Source organism: Dermacentor albipictus, chromosome 2 (assembly GCF_038994185.2).
Source record: "Dermacentor albipictus isolate Rhodes 1998 colony chromosome 2, USDA_Dalb.pri_finalv2, whole genome shotgun sequence".
NCBI classification, from domain to species: domain Eukaryota; kingdom Metazoa; phylum Arthropoda; class Arachnida; order Ixodida; family Ixodidae; genus Dermacentor; species Dermacentor albipictus.
The window spans coordinates 168,584,954-168,606,138 of record NC_091822.1 but is presented as its reverse complement, the minus strand read 5'-3'; the positions used below and the strand labels follow the sequence as shown (position 1 = coordinate 168,606,138).

Genomic DNA, 21,185 nt, shown 5'->3' with positions numbered 1-21,185 from the left:
TTGAACCATAGGGACCGTGAATATCGTATCAGATCCCGAACTCAGAGACAGCGCTACCTGGCAGCTTTGAATTCGAACTTGCTCTTGTTTCTTAGTGGAACGGTCCAACCCACTCTGGAGGATCAGCCATGAATCAGGTGATGATCGAAAAGACTGCTGTGATTTCTTTTTACGGTCTTCTTTCATTAAAACTGCACGAGACTTCTCGAGACCTCTTCCTCTTCGGTAGGAGGACTGCCTTACTATGGCAAATGAGTTGTGCAGAAATTCGCAAGATGGAGAGGAATTCATGAATCCGCAAGCCTTCGTAGCTTTGATCGTGCACTATGGCATTGGGTGGACGACAATTTTCTCCTTTCAACTGCTTGGCGTATTCGCAGCTATGGATAAATATGCCGTAAACGTCGACGGGAAAGAGGAAGAAGCCGCGCGTTCCACGTCAGCCCCCGTCCCGCCATTGGATTGGAACGATAAGGATATAACGGCGTGAGCTCCCTTTAACTCTGCAAGCCGAATCCGCTTCTCTGACAAGTATAGTCGAGCATGCAAGCGGGCCACGAAGGCAAGAAGGCGGGCAAGTCCCAGCCGAGGAAAAGTCGCTCGCCCAAGGCCCGGACGCGGGAAGGTTCTCTCGCGGAGCAGCTGCCGGGATACCTTCCCAAGGGCCGCGTATCGCCCACGAGCTATGTTCCTCCGACGCCGCGCACCGCCGGACAAGCAACGGAGGAAAGCGACTCGCCGCCGCGCAGCGACTTTCGCACGGATTCGCCGAGGAAGCTCAGAGACATATCGAGCTATTGCGGATCGCCCAGTGGCTTGGCTTCACCCAGCGGCGGTAAGAAGGGACACGCGTCGCTCCACGGGCGGCTACGGTCACCGAAGCACTCGGCTGAAGAGGCCGCCAGAATGTCGCCCGGCCAGTCGCAGGTGGAGTCGCTGAGAGATTCGCTCGTGTTGTCGCCTCTGGAATGCGCCTCACTGGCCACAGAGGGGTCCCAGTCTCCCAGGTTGGAGCAAACTCTTGCGGCCAGTGGTCGCGGCACGCCAAGCAGTCGCGCTTCTTCCAGAAAGCGCGGCGTATCTGCCGGTCGCGTCAGTTGGCAGCAAGAGCGCCCGGGACACCGCGCGGAGGCGACCGCTTGCGACGAGGGGCGAGCGAGGGCGCCCTCATTCTATCAGTGGCTCGTCAGCCGCCTGCCGTGGAGGTCTCGACGCAGGGGCATGGCCCAGGAGCGCGTTCCGGATGCCGACGCCGAGACGCCCGATCCCAGGTCACGCATCAGCGAGATCAGCAATGCGCGAGCGTACTCGAAGGTCACGAGCAGCGGGTCCAGCCCGGACGCGCTGGTCATGGCCCGGTCTTCGCTGCGGGCCGACTTCTGTACCGCGCTGCTTGCGGTCGTGGTGGTGGTCTTGGCGACCTCCTTAATATGGGTGTTATTCGCGGGTGGTGGCGACCGGCACACTGCTGCAGCGACGGCTCAGCGCTGCGTCACAGAGACCTGCGTCAAGTACGAGAAGCTGCTGTCTCTGACTATGGACGAGGACGCACGACCGTGCGACGACTTTTACCAGTATGTGTGCGGATCGTCGATACGCATGGGTAAAAAGCCGATCTGCGAGCAAAACTGAGCCAGGTTCCTGAACGACGTCGCCAGACGCGTCACGGCGTTCGGCGCGAGTATCGGGGAACGTGATTCGGCAAATGTGTTTACGGACAACGCGCCCCGTGTGGAGAACAAGGCTCTGACCAGCATCCAAGCCTGCCTCTCCCCCTTGGAGCGCGACAACGTGCAAGAAGTGAAAGACGTTTTGGCGGCTGCGGGCCTCCCGTGGCCCGATCGCATCGCTCGACCGGACGTCCTAGATTCCATGTTTTTCATGTCGCAGCGCGTGCACCAGGCAGTATTCGTAGACGTCATAGTCAGCGCAGAGGACAACGAGCGGAGCCTGGAGTTCATAGGCGACGACCAGTTCAAAAGCATGTACCAGAGAATAGGCGAGCACATGACCACCGTGCATATAAGAAGCCACTTTCGCGCTACGTACGAAAGCTTCGCCTCCAACCGCGAAAAGGTGGACCACGAGCAGCGCCAGGAGCGGCTCTACAAGACGTTTTTGGCGATGAAGAATTCGCTGGACGATTTGATACAAGTGCAGGATCCCAACAAGCCGAGCGGGCCAGACCCAGCGGCCTTCCTGTCAATGACACCGCCAGTGTCGGAATTGCGTTGGGAAGCCACTTTGTCGCGCTACCTGAACGCATCGCTGCGCTCTTTCAGCGTCATCATCGTCGAGAGGGTTGCACAGTTCAGGGCGCTGTTCGCTCTATGGCGGCAGCATGGAGAGGAGGACATGGCCGACTTCTTGGGCTGGTTTGCTGTTCAAGTCCTGGTGCCGTACACAAACCGACGCCTCCTGGACAGCTACTATCAGTCGGAATCGGTGGCTGGCGAGGAAAAGCGCAAGGACTGCGTCACCTTCGCCTACCTGGCGTACGCTTTCGCCTTGGACAACTTCCTGGTGCACGACGTCGCTTCAGCTGTACAATTCGCGAAAGACCTTGTAGACCCTCTAGCGGGGTCTTTCCGCAGGCTGCTGAGCTGGAACGGCTCTTCCCTGGTGGGCGACGCGTTCCCGCCGCCCAACGGAACCCGCCTTCCAGCGGCGTTCGACATCGTGAACGCGTCTCGGGAGGCCGCCGTGCTTCACCTGTACGACGACTTTCCCGATGTCCATCCGGAGCAACCACTTAGGAACGCGATAGCGGTTGCGCGCTACATGCAGGGCCGGCAGAATTTCACCACCACCTACAAGGCAGCCGACGGCGACATGTTCGACGGTTTCCATCTCAATCCCCAGCTGCTCAGCTATCCATGGTACGCGAGAGACGCCCGGCCGGGCGTCCTGCTGGGAGGACTGGGCAGCCGACTTGCGGGCGCGTTGTACCTGGACTTCGTCGGGCGGCGTCCGAACCCGGACGCCGTGTTACGGGAGAACTGGCGCTGCCTCGGCTCGCAGAACGCGGACGAGTACGGCTACACCGACCTGGTGGCCGCGACCGCTGCCGTCGCCGTCGTCTGGGACGTCTTCCGGGACGTCAACGAGTCGCGGCGCGGCCCGTTGCAAGTGGCGTCCTCGCTCGAAGTGCCGGCCCCTCACTCGGACGCCACGCTGCTGTTCGCCTTCTACTGCTGGCTGACGTGCGGCGACCAGTGGGGTCGAGCCATGTGCAACGTGCCGCTAAAGCACAGCCCCCACTTTGCCAGCGCTTTCGGGTGCCCGCCAGGGGCGCCCATGAACCCGATTAACAAGTGTCGCATGATTGTCTGACGATTATGTCGCGCTGCCCGCGGGGATATTTCGCAACTGTGCCTGCCACGCTTGCGAAGCACACCACCGTGAAAAAGAAGAAAAAGTAATGACAATGGCAGCTGTAGAAAGCTTTACTCAAGATTCTTTTTTATTGCGTTCGCTTTTCCTTACCTAATGTCGTTAAAGTGTACACTCATTTCAAGTACCCTTTCATGCCCTTTCATGGGACTGTCTGTCGCCACGTTTTTACTGCGTTATGCAATCAATGCAGCAAGCGCTCTTTTTTTTCGTGAATTACTGCGCAGTCATTAGCTGCAGTGAGTGCGCTGCATGGACAGAGGTTCCTGTTAAGAAGTGTGGTTATAAGGCATTTTATTTATTTTTTAAAGAAGTCTTGATCTGATATTGTGCTATAGCAAACTACGCGTATTTTAAACCCGGAAATTCTTTATTTTGGACATTTTCTTGACGACGCACAGGATTGAAGCAATTCATGTACGCGCTTATCAGCAAATATACGACATGCACGATGTACTTCAACGCAAAGTGGCACTCATCTTTGGAATGGCGTCGCTCTCGCATAATAAGGTTGCTGCACCGAAAAAAGAAGGAAAAAAAAACTAGGATCTGCAAAAAATTTCTACTTCATTTCTTTGCTCTTAGTTTATCAAAACTCCTGATATATTCATTACACTTCTAAATTACAGTTCTATAGTCTCACGCTCCACTATTTAAATATAGTTTTGCTTTACATGTAAGCCTACGGAAAACCGCCTGCTTCTTTGCCAATCCGCCATAGTGGGTATGAGCCACTGTCTGGGATACAAGACAAGACAAGACAAGACGAGGCTGCACTACCTGCATATATGAGCTCCGGTTACCGCATGGAAGTAAATCCGTGCACGACGTGTTCATCGTGCACGAATCCACGATCGCATACGGAAAAGAGGACGAAGAGAAAGAGAGAGAGGGATAAAGACGCGATGAGTTAGTGCACGCGCGCGGCCAGCACCACTGAGACAAAGGCGTTCCCACTGGCCAGTCGCCCCTCAAGCAACGCACAAGTGCCTTCGCAGCCTTGCAAGCCGACAGAAGAATGTTATACAGATGGGCAGACAGATACCGGAGAGTGCGTCGAGTATGCTTAGAATTGTGATCGCATTAAAAGCGAGGCAGAACTTTCGCGGCAGAGCTCCTCTAAGGCGTGCACGCTGTGGACGCTCGCGAGCACGTAATTAGAGCCGTCACGTGACGCGCATCTCGGGTGACGTTCCCGTCGGTCGCCAGAAAGGGCGCCCATGCACCGCCCGTTCACGAAGCCCACGACCGTTCAAACTTCGCGATTCTGAACGCTTCCGCGCGGATCACTGCCGGTGTGAATTCGCCGCAGTGCACCGATTACGGATGTCTGTCGCCGAACCTGTTACGGTTGACGTGTTGACACCTCCAATATCCTTATCTATTCCTCGGGGTACCAAACTAGAAATCGCCATTCTCTTTCTATACCACCATTAAATCCGCGAGTTAATTGTTCCTTTCCAAGGAACAAACGGGAAAGAGGAAAAGGTATTCCTTTTTTCCAAGGACCATCACTGATTGGAATAACCTCACGGATGATGTTGTCAGACAGGCATAATTACATTCATTTCAAGAGCATTTGAATTGATTGTTGTTAATTGACCTTGTCGCTGTATTCTCTTGTTGAATTTCTATGTGCAATTTTGTTCTCTTTGTGTCTGTAATTCTGTATCTTAACACAATGTTTCCCACCTGCTATGATCTTGTGTACAAGATCGCAGTATTCATAAATAAAAAAAAGAAGGATGCTCGAAAGACCCTGCTCAACCGAAACGGCGGATGGATTCCTAATTTGCTATGGTTGCCTCGAGGGGTACCCGCCAGCGGGGCCAAGCTGGTGCAACGTCACCTAGGAAAGTGGGAACAGCCGCCAAGCACCGAAGGAAAGCAGTGCACGTCGCGCGACGTTGACCCGAGCAAGATCTCGCCTCCGATTTTAGTGGGCCTATTTAAGGGGCCCCGCATTGTCAGTCAGTCAGTCAACAAACTTTATGAAGGTCCTAAGGAACTACTAAGTCGTAGTTGCGGGCCGCTCCCACGTTGGAGCCGGAAGACCATGGTCCTCCGCCCGTTCGCGGGCCCTTTGGACAGCCCTTAGTTGGTCCTGGGGATCGCCGCTTTTAAGGGCCTCTTCCCAGTCCTCTTGTTGATTAAAAGATGCGTTTTGTAACGCAGGGCATTGCCAGAGCATGTGTGCTAACGAGCAATACTCTTCATTGCACTCGGGGCAGTGTGGGTCGATGTCCGGAGCAAAGCGGCTAAACTTTCCTCTCGAAGGGAAAGATGCCGTTTGTAACATTCTCAATGTGGAAGATTGAGGTCTGGTTAGCTGTGGGTGTGGCAGCGGGAATTGCCTGCGCCCAAGCTGATAGTGTTTAACTATTTCATTAAAAGAGAGTAGAGGATCAGAGTTATGCTCACAATCCCGACTGCTTAGCGTATCAGGACCATTGCGGAATGTTAGACCTCGCGCCTGGTCATGAACTAGCTCATTCGGGTTGGGTTTGCTGGAATGTACATTGGATCCCATGTGCGCCGGGAACCATGCGATAGTGTGAACAGCATCAGGCGGTCTTTGCTTGATTATAGCCGCCGCCTCTTTTGAGATTAGGCCAGATAGAAACGCTCGTATGGCTGATCTCGAGTCAGTGTAGATGTAAGGCCGCGAGGGGTCATTCATAGCTAGCGCGATGGCAGCCTGTTCAGCCGCCGCTACCGTGGTGTGTCTTACCGAAGCTGCATTAAGAATTTTCCCATGAGGATCAGCTACAACAGCTACAAATGAATCCGTGCGCCCATACTGGGCAGCATCTACATAGGTGGTTAATTGCAGGTTTTTGTGCGTAAAGTCAATGAGAGAGCGGGCTCGTGCCTTGCGTCTAGCTGCATTATATTGGGGGTGTACATTCCGAGGGAAAGGGCTAACTTGAAAGGTTGCTCTAACGGTGTGAGAGAGCATGATGGCATTCTCGTCGACTGCCAAGGGGGCTAGACCTGCGGACATTAATATGCTTCTGCCTGCCTTCGAAGACGAGAGGCGGACGGTTTGTGCCGTTCTTTGGGCTTCGACTACCTCCGTCAGGGTATTGTGAACCCCTAATTGTAGGAGCTTCTCCGTGCTGGTGCTAGTGGGAATTCCCAGTATGTGTTTAATGCTTTTTCTCAACAGCGCATCAATTTTGGCCTCCTCCGAGCGGGACCAATTGAGCGCCGATGCTACGTAGTTTATGTGACTCATCAGGAACGCATGATACAGCCTAAGAAGATTGCTCTCACTGAGGCCGCTTCTGCGGTTCGAGACTCTTGTGATTAATCGGAGCATGTTTTCCGTTTTTGCCTTGACGCGGACAACAGTTTGATTGTTGCTTCCCTTTGCATTTAGAATCAGACCTAGAATCCTGACCGATTCGACTCTAGGAATCATCTGACCAGATTCTGCGTATAGGTTAATAGGAATCTGTTCGAGAGGGGTAGAGTGCCTCTTGCCCCTGCGATCCGGTCTATAAAGCAGTAGTTCTGACTTTGAGGGTGATAGACAGAGTCCCGTCCCTTTTAAGTATTCTTCCGTAATATCCAAGGCCTCCTGAAGGGCACGCTCCACGGCCCCCTCGGACCCCCCACCGGTCCAAACGGTGATGTCGTCCGCATAGAGCGCATGATTCGTGCCCTCGACCCTAGCCAGTCTTTCCGAGAGGCCTTTCATCGCTATATTGAAAAGGAGGGGTGATATTACTGCACCCTGCGGAGTGCCCTTAGCCCCTAATTTGAACTCGTCGGATCTTAGTTGACCGATTTTAATAGTGGCTTTACGGTCCCTTAAGAAAGAGCTGACGTAAGCGTGAAAGCGTTTCCCTAAGTTCAGGTGCGAGATGGATTCCAGAATGAATCTGTGTGTGATGGTGTCAAAGGCTTTGGCGAGATCTAACGCTAAAATGCCTCTAACATCCCTGGTGTTCACGTCGATAATCTGCCTTTTGATGAGAAGCATGATGTCTTGCGCGGATAGAGAAGGCCTGAAGCCTACCATGTTACACGGGAACAGTTCTCGTTCCTCGATGTATCTCGTTACTCTCTCATGGAAGACGTGCTCAGCCACCTTGCCCACGCAGGACGTGAGCGAGATTGGCCTAAGGTTCTCGGGTGTCAGTGTTTTACCTGCTTTCGGGATAAGGACAACAGAGGCCGTTTTCCAGTCCTGTGGCACCCAGCCAGTTTCCCACGTGCGGTTTATCTGTTCCGTAAGCTTCTCAATTGATTTCTCATCGAGGTTACGCAGGAGTCTGTTGGAGATGCCATCCGGCCCGGGCGCCGAGCGGCCGTTTAGCTCGTGTAACACCTTTCTGACTTCCGCTTTAGTCACCGGGGCATCAAGCTCCTCCATGGTTTCGCCTGTATACTCTGGGTAGTCCTCGTTCTCCGTGGGGCCTAGGGGGAGATACCTGTCCTTTAGGCTCTGAAGTATGTCTGCATCTGTTAGCCCCTTTCCTTTAAGATTATGAATTATTCTATCAACAGCTAGGGCCTGATTGCTTTTGGATTGGGAGTCATCTAACAGTTGCTTCAGGAGGTTCCATTTGCCTCCCGTACGCATCTGTCCGTCGACTGCCGAGCAAACCTCGTTCCATTGCTGCTTGCTCAATTCTTGGCAATACGCTTCGATTTCACGATTTATCATCGCTACTTTCTTACGCAGCCTCCGATTGAGCCTCTGTGTTTGCCATCTGGCGAGTAATGAGTTTTTGGCCTCTACCAGGTGCGCCAAGTGCGCATCCATCCTGTTTACTTTTAAATCAGTTTCGACTGTTTTAGTAACAGCCTTGACGTCCTCTTTGATTCTCCTTAAGAGGTCTTCGAAGGACTCGTACTCCTCCAAGTCCTCTCCCCGGCGTTTACGGAAGGCGTCCCAGTCTACTACGGTGAACGCCCTAAGGGGGGCTGCGGCAACTTCCAGAGAAATCTCCACAATAAAATGGTCACTTCCCAGGTTTTCTTGCTTATTGTGCCAACTAACAGAGGTGGCATTCTTAACAAAGGCCAGATCCGGCGTGGTGTCCCGCGAGACTGAATTACCGATGCGCGTGGGAAACTGTGGGTCCGTAACCAGCTCTAATGAGCAGTTTGTAACCGCTTGAAGTAGATTTATTCCTTTAGGGGAGTGTCTCACATAACCCCACGCCTGGTGCGCCGCGTTGAAGTCTCCAGCTACAACAAGTGGAGCATCCCTCGCTTTCGCCGCCGCCTTGGCTATAATCGACAAGAATGCCTGGTGACGGTCCCTCGGGGAACTGTAAATGTTTAAAATGAAAACGCTGTTTTTAAGCCAGCTGCTGGGAATGATTTCGATAAGCATTACCTCCGCCCTCGTGTTGCCCAACTGCAATTTGTGCTCTTGAAAGGAACACTTCTTTGCAACTAGGACCGCCAGGCCGAGTTTGCCCTCTCCGGTTGCCGAGATAGCTCGGTAACCTGGAAATGACGAAATTTCAGTTCTAGTTTCCTGTAGTAAGATAACATGTGGTTTGTTCGACTGTGTCGCGATAAGTTGCTGCAGTGGGGCCTTTCGCCTCTGAAAACTGGCGCAGTTCCACTGCCATATGATAAATTCTTTTGTGTGGCCCGCCATTGTTAAGGCTCGAGAGGGCCTCTAGGACGCTACCTGTAGCTTCTCTAGCTGCCGCTGGAGCGACTTCCATACTCACTGGTTCAGCGCACTTAGTTTGCACGTTTTCTAGAACTTGTACTCTGAAGAGCAGCATTTGATTGCCCTTGATCAATTCATTCACTGATTTTTGTAAACGGTCCAGCGAACGTTGCATCGCTGCCTCTGTCGTGGCGGTTTCTTCGGCTGCCTCCTGCGAGGACGTGGCCCTACGTTTAGCAGTACGCGCCTGCGCTTCTCCGTTTGCCGGAGAGGACTCTTGCCTTTGCTGTAGGCTTGCTTGCCGAAAGGCCTCGAAATCGGCCTTCATCTTTTGAATTTCTGCCTTCAGCTTAGCGTTTTCTTGCAAGAGCTGTGTTACTCGGGGGTCTTCCCTATGCTCTGGCAATGTTACCTGCGTTACCTTTATTGGCGCCTTGTCAGTCTTGGGCTTGACTCGGTCCGCCCATGAGGGTCCAGGTCCTTCCTGGATGCGCGCCCGGGATTGGGAACGCCCCTGGGAGTGGGAGCGGTCCCTGAAGCGAGACCGGGAGCGCCCTCTGGAGAGGCTGCGTTGACGATACGCTGGAGTCAGCGTACGCGCACGTCCAGGCGCGCTTGTCAAACTGAAGTCACGTGAACGAACTTCCTGGGCCACCTGTGACATCTTGGCGCGCCTGCGCCGTCGTCGTCTTTGTCGTACTATGTAGGGCAGCTGGAATCGCTGCTTGCATTTGCGGTCCGCAGTGAGGTGAGGACCCCCGCAGATGGAACACTTTGGCGTGCACTGATGATCCTCGGCTGGGGAGGCTACACCGCATCCCCTGCATTTCTTTCTGCTTGGGTTCGGGCACACATCAGCTCTATGTCCCAAATCGCCACAGTTGTAACACACTTCCACTTGTCTTCTGTGTAGCGTGCAGGGGTGCTATGCAGGATGCCCCGAGTTTCTCGTTCACCCGAGTTTTGCCCGAGTTTGCTCGACGGCAGTCAGTGAACGGAGATAGCGCGCAACGGGCCGAAGGTGCAGGCAAAAAATATGTAGACAGAAAGTCGCGTATGACAACATGAGCGCACCCTGCGCGGCACGCTGCTTCCACGTTTCAAGCGCAGAAGGCTGCACAACGAAACGCGCCAGCGCCGCGTATTGTTATCAACGGATTATCGCAACTTAGCGATACCGTGACTGCCCCGCTGTCTGTCAGCACACTTGCCGTGAGCCGTTTGCCACGCCTTTCCCGGGCGCGTCAAGGGCGTGCCTCATCTTTCGGGCGCTATCTATCTATCCTCCATCGAATGCGAACGGTGTACATGCGGCGCATTCTTGCACCTACACTTTCACTCAAACGAATACGTTAAAATGCGACAAATAAAATAACGCACATTTTTATTTCTTTAGGTATCTGTTTTTCGTTTTCAATGCTAGAAATTTGTGATGATAAACGGAGATCGAGCAAATTATTAAATTTTGCACATCTTGCCGTGAGTGGCGACAGGGAGGCGAAAGCTTAGAAGCGGTACATTGAAACGGGTCGCACGCACGAGGGCGTTCATACGGTGATAAGTCGCCTAGGGGCGCTGCAGTGCTATTCTCAATAAAGTCGGTCATGATCCATGGAGGGTCATGGCCACTCTTTCTCTATTAGGGGAATAGAAACGCAGCGCCGCGGTACGGCTGTTCATCGCAGGCGCTTCACTAGGCTATTAAGGCCCCCGCTTTACCAACTAAAAACGACACAACAGCTGTCGCTGTAAAATGGCGGTATGTTATTTTAGAGTGCGTAGTGTCGCAGTTCAGTGAAAATGTACCAGTTTATCTTTGTGCGCGAAGCCTTTGCGATACATTGCGAAACGTGCGTGCTTCCCCAGCGACAGAATTCATCGCTTGTCATCGCTTGCCCAGTGAAGGCGCCTCTGAGGGCACGTACGCAGTATATGAGTGTGTTGTGCAGTCGAAGGTGCTTGCGGATTACCTCTGCTGGAGCCAGCAGCGATCGCAGATGGATATCGTAACGACACCGCAGCACTCGCATTTTGGCAGGTGAGGACTCTTGTGTGCAGTTATGAAATCAGATTTCGAACGGAGAGATGTGTTGGAACTGTTGAGTGCGCAGTGCTTGTGATGAAGAAATGTCATTGCACTGGGCCTAGAAGAGCGAGCGATTCTCGGACGCTGATCGTGTTTACGACGTTGTGGCTCCGTTTCATCACCGATGACAGAGCAGCTATCTGAAACGACTGCTGCAATAAGCCCTCCTCAGCATCGTCGTCCCCCTCGACGCCTTGCAAGCACCTACAGTGACGTGCCGATAATTATTTACTGTGCGCTACGCGCCGCAATGCAGGCAATGAAACCGTGTTGTGCGGCCATCTCAGCCCGAGAAGATGTGTGCCAGCGACAGTCAACGCTTTGTTTTCGATAGTGGTGCTCAGTACATCACCGATGACAGTGCGTTGTGCGTGTTTTATGTCGGCGGTCAAGATTGTTGATGCCTCTCGGCTCGACACCGCGTCGCTGTTGCCGGCAGATAAGTTGGGCGTGGCCCAACTGTAGTGGGTGCGCGCGCAATAGTTACATGCCTCGCGCGGGGCGTGACCTCTGGTTTTGATTGACAGGCGAACTCGTGCTAAACTCGTACATCGCGAAAGCCCCTCCGAGTTCAACTCGGGAACATGGCGGCGGCAGCAGCAGCGGCAGCGGCATTGCATCCAGCGGCAGCAAGCGTCAGTATGACCGTCCGGACCCGTTCACCTGCATGACCGGCGGGGAGTTTCAGCGTCATTTTCGCCTGTCGAAGACATCAGTGTGCTGGCTGTGTGACGAGCGAGGCGAAGACTCTCGTCTGCGGTGACAGCGTGGCGGGCTTCATTCGCTCACCGTCTTAGAGCAAGTCATCTGTGCCCTCCGTTTCTACGGGACTGGGAGTTTTCAGGGAAGCGTCGGCGCCGAGCGTTACATCGGACGCCATCAAACTACTGTTAGCCACTGTGTCAGATATGTGTCTGACGCGCTTATCGATGCGGCAGTGCGTAAGCGGTGGCTAGCTTTCCAGAATACTGCGGCGGAGCGGGCATATATAAAAGAATGCTTCCCACTTCGTGGGAACATTACGAACGTAGTCGGGTGTGTCGAAGGAACGTACGTAGGAATTAAGGCGCCTTCAATGTCAGCGTTACTGTGATTAACAGACTTTTTCGCTGGTTGATCACTTTTTGTCGATTGTTCTATTTATCTGTCAGGGTGCCTTCCAAATGGCTCACTTTCTTGGGAAAGGGGTTAAGTATAAATAGATAAATGGATATCACTAATTGTGTGAAGTAACCTATGAATCCTAATCTCATAAAGAACTTGGGGTTCTTCATTGGTGAAGTTACTAAGTATGCACAATGCTGAATTTTGGTCATGCGTAATCTATCGGCCGCACTATGAAACAGCGAGGCATTGCACAATTTGTTGCAGCGCGAGATGTGGATGTTGCGCCAAGCCGGTTGTGCCTATGCATTTATGGCGAAATGAAAATGCATTGAGAATCTTAGTGTGTTGGCTTGCATGAAGAAAATACTTCAGATTGTTTGCTCTGTTCACTGTCGATGCATGTGCCAGAGGTTCAGTGCATCTTCTTTTTTTTTGGGGGGGGGGCGTTATTTTGGATGGATAAATTGTATATTTTCGTCTCATAATGGGGCTCTAATTCTTAAGCATTAGAACAATGCACATCCGATACTCTGCAGAACTCTCTGTACGTGAAGATGTCATGAACCACCAAGGCATTATTACATATCGGGAGAAATGTGCTGCAGATGCCAATGAAAAGTGGGTCTTTAACCTACCACGATAAAAATAAAACTTGCAGAGCAAATAGACCATTTGTACAGCTTTAGAGCAATAACTACACAAAACGTGATATGCCCAAACGAGTAAACACTTGCCGCATTGCCAAAGTAGGCTGAGCGACATGCAGCATATGTTGGCATTGAACATGTCTCGTAACTGTTATTTTTATTGTAAGCCCTCGCTGTCACACCTTTCCCTCCAGCACTCCCTTTACTGAAACGTGGCACTGTCTTTCCATTGGTGTCATGATGATAATGGTAACGGCGGCAGCAAGGCTCGTTAATGCTTGCCTCTTTGATTCCTGTGAGTTTAGTGGTAAAGAATATGGCACGTTCATACATACAGCTGTGCTGCAAAATTTAACATTTGTGATTTTTTGGAGAACTAATTTGTGTTGGGAAATTTCAAAGATGTGCACCATTGTGGCCTAATAACTAGAGCATTGGTGAGGTTGAAGACGGTGTATTGGTATAGAAGCTTGAAGTTTAATTGCACAACAATTCGACGGGGCACAAAGAGAAATACACACAGCAGAATGCTTTGCTGTGTGTGTTACACTCCTTTGTGTGCCGTTGAATTGTTGTGCGATCCAACTTAAAATAGAGCATTGGGCTTCTTTGGTGCAGGACCGAGGAAGTGTGAGCTATTCGACAACATGCCAGTGCCTTGCCACACACTTATGGAAGTCGGAAGGTTTGCAAACAAAGCTTTGCTTTCAAATCCACCTGCTCATGTAATACAAGCGCTGATTGAAAGAACTATCACACAAAAATAATGGTGAAATCAATGGCCTGTGAAAAGTGTAATTTGTATATAGATACTGTTGACATAATAGGTGCCATACCGGTGCCATAATAGGTGCCATACCGGCCTCAAAATTGTACTGGACAGAGCAGTTTGTTTCCTATGTGAAGCTCGACCTCCCATTACATGCTGTGCAAATAACCAATCTCAGTTTGTTTTGACGTGCTACACAACATTCAGTGTAATCTGTTTTTGATTCTAAAGAAGTGCCAAACACCACCTCTTTTTCAAGGACGTCATGGGAATATTTGGCGAGACCTTTTTCAGCCCCTCATAATGGAAGTGTGGCCAGCCAGCTTTGCTTGGATGCCTTTATAGATTTCTGCTCCTGATCATTGTGTGCTATCAAATTGCAGAAGCCTATGCAACTGGTGCAAGGCATTACGTGTTTCTATAGTCGGATACAACTTTAGGAGGCTGCGGAATCTGCACTTTAAGGCAGGTGAACACAAGCCTGCACCAATGGGCACGCACTCGAGACTGATATCGTGCCGCCAGACAGACTAATATTGCTCGTTGGAGAGGGACTATTTCTTTAGACGTGTAGGCAATCGGCTGCTGCGCTTTGGTCATCTGGGTGGGGCCTCTCCTGTCTTCTGAAGTTTTATCCGACTGTAAAGGATGCTGCTTTTCATACAACACAAAAGGACAAAGTGTACAATTATTTGGCCTATGAAATGGATACATCAGAAGTGTGCTATGCAAGGGCTTAAGATGTGTGAAATATGGTACATGCAATTATAAGACAATGTTAAAGAATATGTGGTATCGAACATGCATGTAATTTGTAAATGCATGGCACATTTGAATTGGGGAGTGTTGCAGTCATATGCACAGTCTATAGGTGATAGCATTATTAAGCTCCTGCTGTTTCCTTTCTTCATTGTGAATTACACACACCGTTCATCTTGTGGCTAATGAACACGCACTGTATTCTTGCACATAGAAAGAACAAACAGCATGATGACGTGTATGCTGCATTAGTGTATTTTTTATTTACATGGTCCAAGAGCGGCACAGGTTGTCTTACGTTTTTGCCTATTTTGAAGGGACACAAAGTGCATGTTATAAGTCTCCTAATATGCACAGCACAATGTTTACTGCAATAATTTTATTCATGTTCCTGAATAATAAACAAAATATTAAACTGAAAGCTCCTTTATAAGGTGCCTTCTGTGGGCTCGACAGGAGAGCAGTGAGGGCACCGATACTACTGTTGCGGAGCAGCCCTCTGGACCTTTGCCACACTCTCAAGAGCACGTGCCTGGCGCTCGCCTACTGCCACCAGGCGGTTGAGTGGCTCCAGCAGCAGAATGTTTTGCTGCAAAAAAGTGTATTGGAATGAATCAGCCACGTACAAACCATTATTTACAAAGAAAAATGCTCGTTGCACTATTAGTACCAAGTGCCCTTAAATGTGGAAGCCTCTAGTGTAGTATGCATAGTAAAACAATGCGTTGGGACAACATTGCTTTATTTTTCAAAACTGGGGTTTTCTTTTTCAGAGCCAATTGTCATGTTGATTAGTGTGCCAGCAGCTGAGGTGGCCCTGCACCTTCACGAGTCTCTACTGTCAGCACCACAAACCTATTTTTGTTCGCTGCAAAACAAATGCCTCACCCTACAATCCCGTCTTATACGAGCTGATTGCATCCTATGCCTACAAACATCATATTCTTGTCCCATTACGCAATTTTCTACCATCCTTGGCTGTAGTTCTCTCTCCTTGACATTCATTCTGTAATGCTTATGTAATCACCTGATATGAATTGGCAACAAGTGATCGAATACGTGCATGGCCTGCCTGCCGATTGCTTTCTTTTTTAATCTCAACTAGCATATCAGTTGCCACGGTTTACTACGCCACTGTCTTCCTGCCTTAATGCTATCTGCAACAATTTTTGTTACTTCGCTTTCTACACAGTCCTTGACATCTCAAGTTTCTTTGTTAACCTCCAGGTTTATGCCCCATATTGCATAACCAGTGGAATGCAATGATTCTAGACTTTTTTCAAGGATATCGGTAACGTGGCGATCACGATTCGGTAATGCCTTCCATGTGCTGTTCAACCCATGAAATTTTTGTATAAGTTTCCTGCTTTATATCAGTACTTGCTATTGATATTTCACTTGGATAAAGATACTCTTCCATAAATTTTCTAGCTTAATGTCACTCATGAATTTCTGTTGCCTTACCAAGTTAGTGGAGGTTACCTTCATCTATTCCATATTTTCGCGGGCCCACTTGCACGTAAAAGCACGAACACTCATTGGTTCTCACTGCCTTCTTTAAACTGCTGGACATTCAGTTCGTTACTACGAAAGTGACTTAATCCGTGCACTCTTATTATGCTAAATATGAAACAGTAGAAATATACTTATCTGCAGTTTGTCGAAGTCTCCTTCACTGTGTTGGTAGCGAGATCCATCGTCGGTACCACCTCGTCGCTTCGTAGCTATATAGGATGTCTACCTTTTGCCCACACAATGTAATGTTCGTGACGCTCGCAGTCACGCAGAGTGGAGGAACTCGGCGCACTCGCAGAAGCAGCACCGGACAAGTTGTTTCTTCAGCGCTTCGCCGTGAACAGTAGGTGCGCGTTGCGATCTGTAAAATCGCCGAAGCTATTGGCAGTCTTACCGGGTGCACGGGAAGATTGCCCACGGAGGAACAGAACTATCCAAGAAATAGTGGCCTTCGTCGAGCCTGATCACTACGTCGCGCACTGCAAGCTCGTTGTACGGGTTTGTTTACACTGGGCCTCCCTGATGCTTAGCCGCCATGCTTGCCCGGTGAATGGATGTGATGACGCCACTACAGCGCTCCCTCGTGGTATAATGCGAAGGGTACTAAATTACAAATTAGTCTAAGACGCATTCAGTGCACATCTCGTAAGCTTCAAAATGCTTCTAAACCACGTTAAAGTAACTAATAATATTGTACTAAATGCATTTGTTTTACAACTTGCTTCTGCATGTAATGCACTCGGTGGAACGACAAACAAGTGAAAGAAGGCACGACCATGCACCGACGGTATAATCACGTGAGCCCCAGTTTGTCGACCGCCCAGAAGGCAACGCCCAAGAAATGATAGCCAGCCAGAGTGAATCTAGATAAACCAATGAAACTGGAGGCTTGTCGAAAGATAAACTGTGTCTCGGTACCATTCGTGCTTTCATTTTGGGGTGTCGCCAGAGCTCGTGAAGATCCCGAGTTTCGCCAAACTCGGCGCATCCTGCATAGCGCCCCAGGGCAGCATGCCCGCGCCACACATGACGTAGTTCGGCACTCTCATACCTTCGAAGAGCACCACCACCGTCGTAGTACTCTTGATGCGTCTCACCTCGAGCGCTTTCGGGTTCCGTTGGTTGACAATCATGGTCCGCAGCTGGGCATCGCTGAAGTCGGCGTCGACCCCGCGAACGACTCCCTTGCATGTGTTGTCCGAGGCGGCTAAATAAGCTGCCACGTCGTACTTGCCTTCCCTGAGGTGTATCTGCTGAACGGACGCGTAGGCACACGCGTTCTTTCTCACCGGCGTAGAAACGACCAGAATGTTCTGAGCAGCGTTGGGGCAAATGATATCTTCACCCACTTCGTCCGGAGCTAAGGCCGCCGCCATGGCCAAAGCTTGGGCTAGTCGAATCGTACTGACTTTCTTAACGTCGAGGCCTCCTCTTGGTCTGACGATGATGCGTATATGGTCCCGAGGCATTTTCGGGAGTCTTGAGGCGTTCACGAGCTGCTTCATCGCGCTCTGTCGGGTGGCCGTGCGGCGGCCACCTTTCCCGCCATTGTGCGTCTCCGTGCTGGCCGTCGACTTCGGCGTCTCCGGTCGAGCCTTCTTGTTTCTGCCCACTGCTGTGGTCCAGCCCGGGCAATTTGCTTCGGCGGGGTCGATCTCGACCCCTTCCACCATCTCAACTTCAGGCATTTCGCCCCACAACGCCGAGTAGGCCGTGGCTTGCCACGGACGCCGCGCCGACGCTGGGCTGCGTTCGGTAGAGTGAGCCGACGAACACCTTGCTCGGTAGTTCAAAGTCTCTCAAATTGTCGAAAAGCTCACCTGTCGACAAGAGTCCGGTATGGGCTGGTTCCTTGCTACATACTGCGTAGAATGATGCACAACTTTCCAGGATTTGTCAAAAACATTCACCAAAATCATTTGAAGAAGCAGGAGCCGATGTTTGCGCGTCCGCACTAGTCGGCGCCCCCTGGCGAGTCTCCGCCCCGCATTGTACTTTTTTTTCAATTCATTCATTCTTTTCTTGTTATCCTTCACCAACCATTGAATAATCGGTGCATGTTTCGCACTAGAAATCGTCTCGTCCCTGCCTGGTCGCCATGGTCTACCGGACGCCTGCCGACAACGCCACGCTACCTAATAGTAACGCCGGTCGAGGTTCGAGAAGCAGGCGTCGCAACTATAGTAAGGTCAGTCGCGCCGGTCACTCGGGCGCTCGGTCGAATGGTAAGCTTCCTCCTTCTTCTTCTCACTTTTCTATTTTTTTTTGGGGGGGGGGGGAGGGGGGCTTGGTAAAAATAAAATAAATAAATAAATGCCGTCCCTTCGGCTGTATCTTGCTCGTCACGCTGCTTGCGTTCTGCGCGCTCGCGCAGGGATTCCGGCCCGCCGCGTCGATGCAGCGTCGCGTCTCAATGGCCGCCACGCTGGGTCCGCCCCGTGCGGAGCCAAGCTCTGGCGGCGCTGGTGGCTCAGGCCGCTTGCAGGCGCGCCGCGTCTCCATCCGCTATCCGAACCAGCCGTTGATGCCGGGTCGCGACGGTCACAGAGCCTTCCAACGGTTCCGCGTGGATGACCGATCCAGCGTCTCCAACGCAAGTGAGAGCCCATCGATTCGCTCGCTGTCTCATGGGTGTTGTTCTCATGGAGGAAGAAAGAAAATTGAGAGAGAGAGAGAGAGAGAGAGAGAGTCAAGTGCCAATCTTGAAGCCTGTAGCCATTACACACACACACACACACACACACACACACACACACACACATATATATATATATATATATATATATATATATATATATATATATATATATATATATATTTATATATATATATATATATATATATATATATATATATATATATATATATATATATATATATATATATATATATATATATATGTTTTATTGACCAGTTGCCTTCAACCAGAAAGATCACGTACTCGTGACGCCTGCGGCAGAAAGGATGTTCCACATCCACCGCCAAGGTTTGTTAGTGGCGGCGCTGGCTAACATTCCCAACCAAGGTTGTTTCTAGTAGTAACACACAAGTACTCAAGAAAGTGACCACGACGCAGTAGCTCAATTGGTTAGAGCATCGCGCGCGTAATGCGAAGACGTAGGACATCGTTCCCCACCTGCGGCAAGTTAGATTCTTCATCCACGTTCCTCGTCATTAATTTATCATTTCTCTAATTCACTTAGTAAGCACAATTAGTTTCCCCCACGTTTTCCGTTGTACCTTTGTTTGTTGGCTTGTCATGATATGATTATATACATATATAGATGTAGGCCCGCGTCACTTAACATGCGAGCTGTAGTAGCTTCTAGTCGATTCGCTTCGGTCGCGAGCTGCTGCCATGGTCTCGTCTCGCCTCTTCCAACGTCCCCCAAGGTCCGAAGCCGCCGAGATGAAATCTAGCAAGACAATATTTTTCCAACAGTTCGAGGTGCGTCGCGCGGTTGCTATGACGAACCTTAAGGAGTGCGTGGTCAATTTTGACCACGCTGGAGCGGCCCTGCACGAGCTTCGAGGCGAGAGCGCTGGCCGCTCCACTATAAGCATGGCGGCAAAGCACAAGTGACCCCTTGGAAATGCTTTGCGTGAGCGTGCGTTCTCCGTGCTTCAAAGCAACACACGTACATTGAAGCGAAGTTCGACGCCCGCGCCTACGGAAAACAGCCTGTTCCAGCCTCCATGCCTGTGAGGGATGGCGCACAGTTTTAGAACGGCACACAGCTAGGATATATAGTGTGTGCTCTATGATGCAGATTCACAGCGCAGTCACTAGACAGAAACGGGACGGGTCTCCACTTACATTCGTCACGTCCTTGTACAGTTCCTGTGCTGTGAATGCGCGTCCATAATAACGCCCAGCTGTCTCTATAATTCACGGCAACTCTAACGAGAGTGCACTGCACCGATTCCGCAAAATCTTACTGTGTGCTCGCCTTGGACTCGACCAGCGCTAGAAATGGCTGCAAATGTACGTTTGCCAATCTTTCCTTTTCCTTTTCAGTGTCGTCTGCGAACGTTCCAGACGACGAGGAGGAGGATCCCGAAGGGCTACGGCAAGTATAGTTAGTGCATAAATATAGTTAGTGCTTGAAGGGCACGTGCGCAACAAGTTCACGTGGCCGATGACGTCACGGAGACTCGGTGTCGGGATGTGACTGTAAACAGCCACTGCAAACGCCGCTCAAGGCCCTCCTTAATGCTTTGCTTAAGTGCGCAAAATGGCGTTGCTCTAAGACACAGAAATATATTAAATGTTTAGCGGAGTACTCGTGTTAGTGCCTGAGAGAAATGTGAAGCGATAGCAACTTGGAGATACTATCAATGGACGGGCTGCCACCAAACATTCGCATTGAATGAAAGGAATTGTGGAGATTTACGTGCCAGAACGATGGTATGAGGGAGGCGCGCCGTGGTAATGATGCGGGGGCAGGGCTTCGGAATTTGTTTTGACCAAGTGTGGTTTTTAATGTTTACCTAACTCTGTGTACACAAGCGTTTTCTTTTTTTTTTTCTGCCCACAAAGAAATGCGGCGGCTACGTCCGGGATCGATACTGCGACCTGGAGGTCAGCGGTGCAACGTCGTAGACATTGGGCTTGCGCGGCGGATGGTCGCCACTGAACAAAGCTCAAGTTTCTGCGAGAAGCACTTCAATGTTTCGTTCGGAATATTTTCCTGCCATTCATATCTTATAGAGTAGCCTTAATTACAACCTCAGCCTGTCGCACACTGCTGGAGTGACTGAAGTCGTTTTCCAGAAACCAATTGACGATGGAATCCATTTGTAGAACACGGAAACTGCGAAAGGTCATGGGTTCGTCTTTGAACTCGCTGTCGCCTCGCTGCGCTACAATCTAAGCTTCGTTCTGCTGCATGACCGCTCGCTGACGTCACTTACCCTCAAGTCTCTGCCTTACGATAAAGAGGTTCACATTCTTTTACCGTCGCCTTTGCGAACAACACGCTGTCGCCGCCCAAGCGACTATACCAAGCGAGCGGCGTTTTGCTCGAGCGTTCCGGCAGCCCGACGTTCCCTCGTTGCTTCGGCCTAACGACGTCTTTCCGTCGCAGCTGCGACCCCGTCCTCTTCGTACATGACAACGCTCGCGCAAGATGGGATGGAGGTGACGAGTTCGGCAACGCTAGCGACGCTATGCCGCGACGCGACCAGCGCAGTCCTGCGAGCGAAGATGGGCCGAGCTCTCGCGTCACTTCAATGCCTTAAAGACCCCGTTTGAGGTCCGCGCCCGCC

General features: G+C 51.0%; 2 protein-coding genes across 2 annotated transcripts in view; one reads left to right on the top strand and one right to left on the bottom strand.

Moving 5' to 3' along the window:
* Positions 1-21,185, bottom strand: part of LOC135900901 (uncharacterized) — a 435,375-nt gene that overhangs the window by 127,381 nt on the left and 286,809 nt on the right. The window lies entirely within an intron of this gene.
* Positions 18,130-21,185, top strand: part of LOC135900829 (sodium-dependent dicarboxylate transporter SdcS-like) — a 50,729-nt gene continuing 47,673 nt past the window's right edge. The window contains exons 1-3 of the mRNA XM_070533147.1: positions 18,130-18,142; positions 18,292-18,514; positions 19,936-19,987. Of these exons, the coding sequence (XP_070389248.1) occupies positions 18,140-18,142; positions 18,292-18,514; positions 19,936-19,987 (278 nt within the window). The 5' untranslated portion in view covers positions 18,130-18,139. The remainder of the gene's footprint in view (positions 18,143-18,291; positions 18,515-19,935; positions 19,988-21,185) is intronic.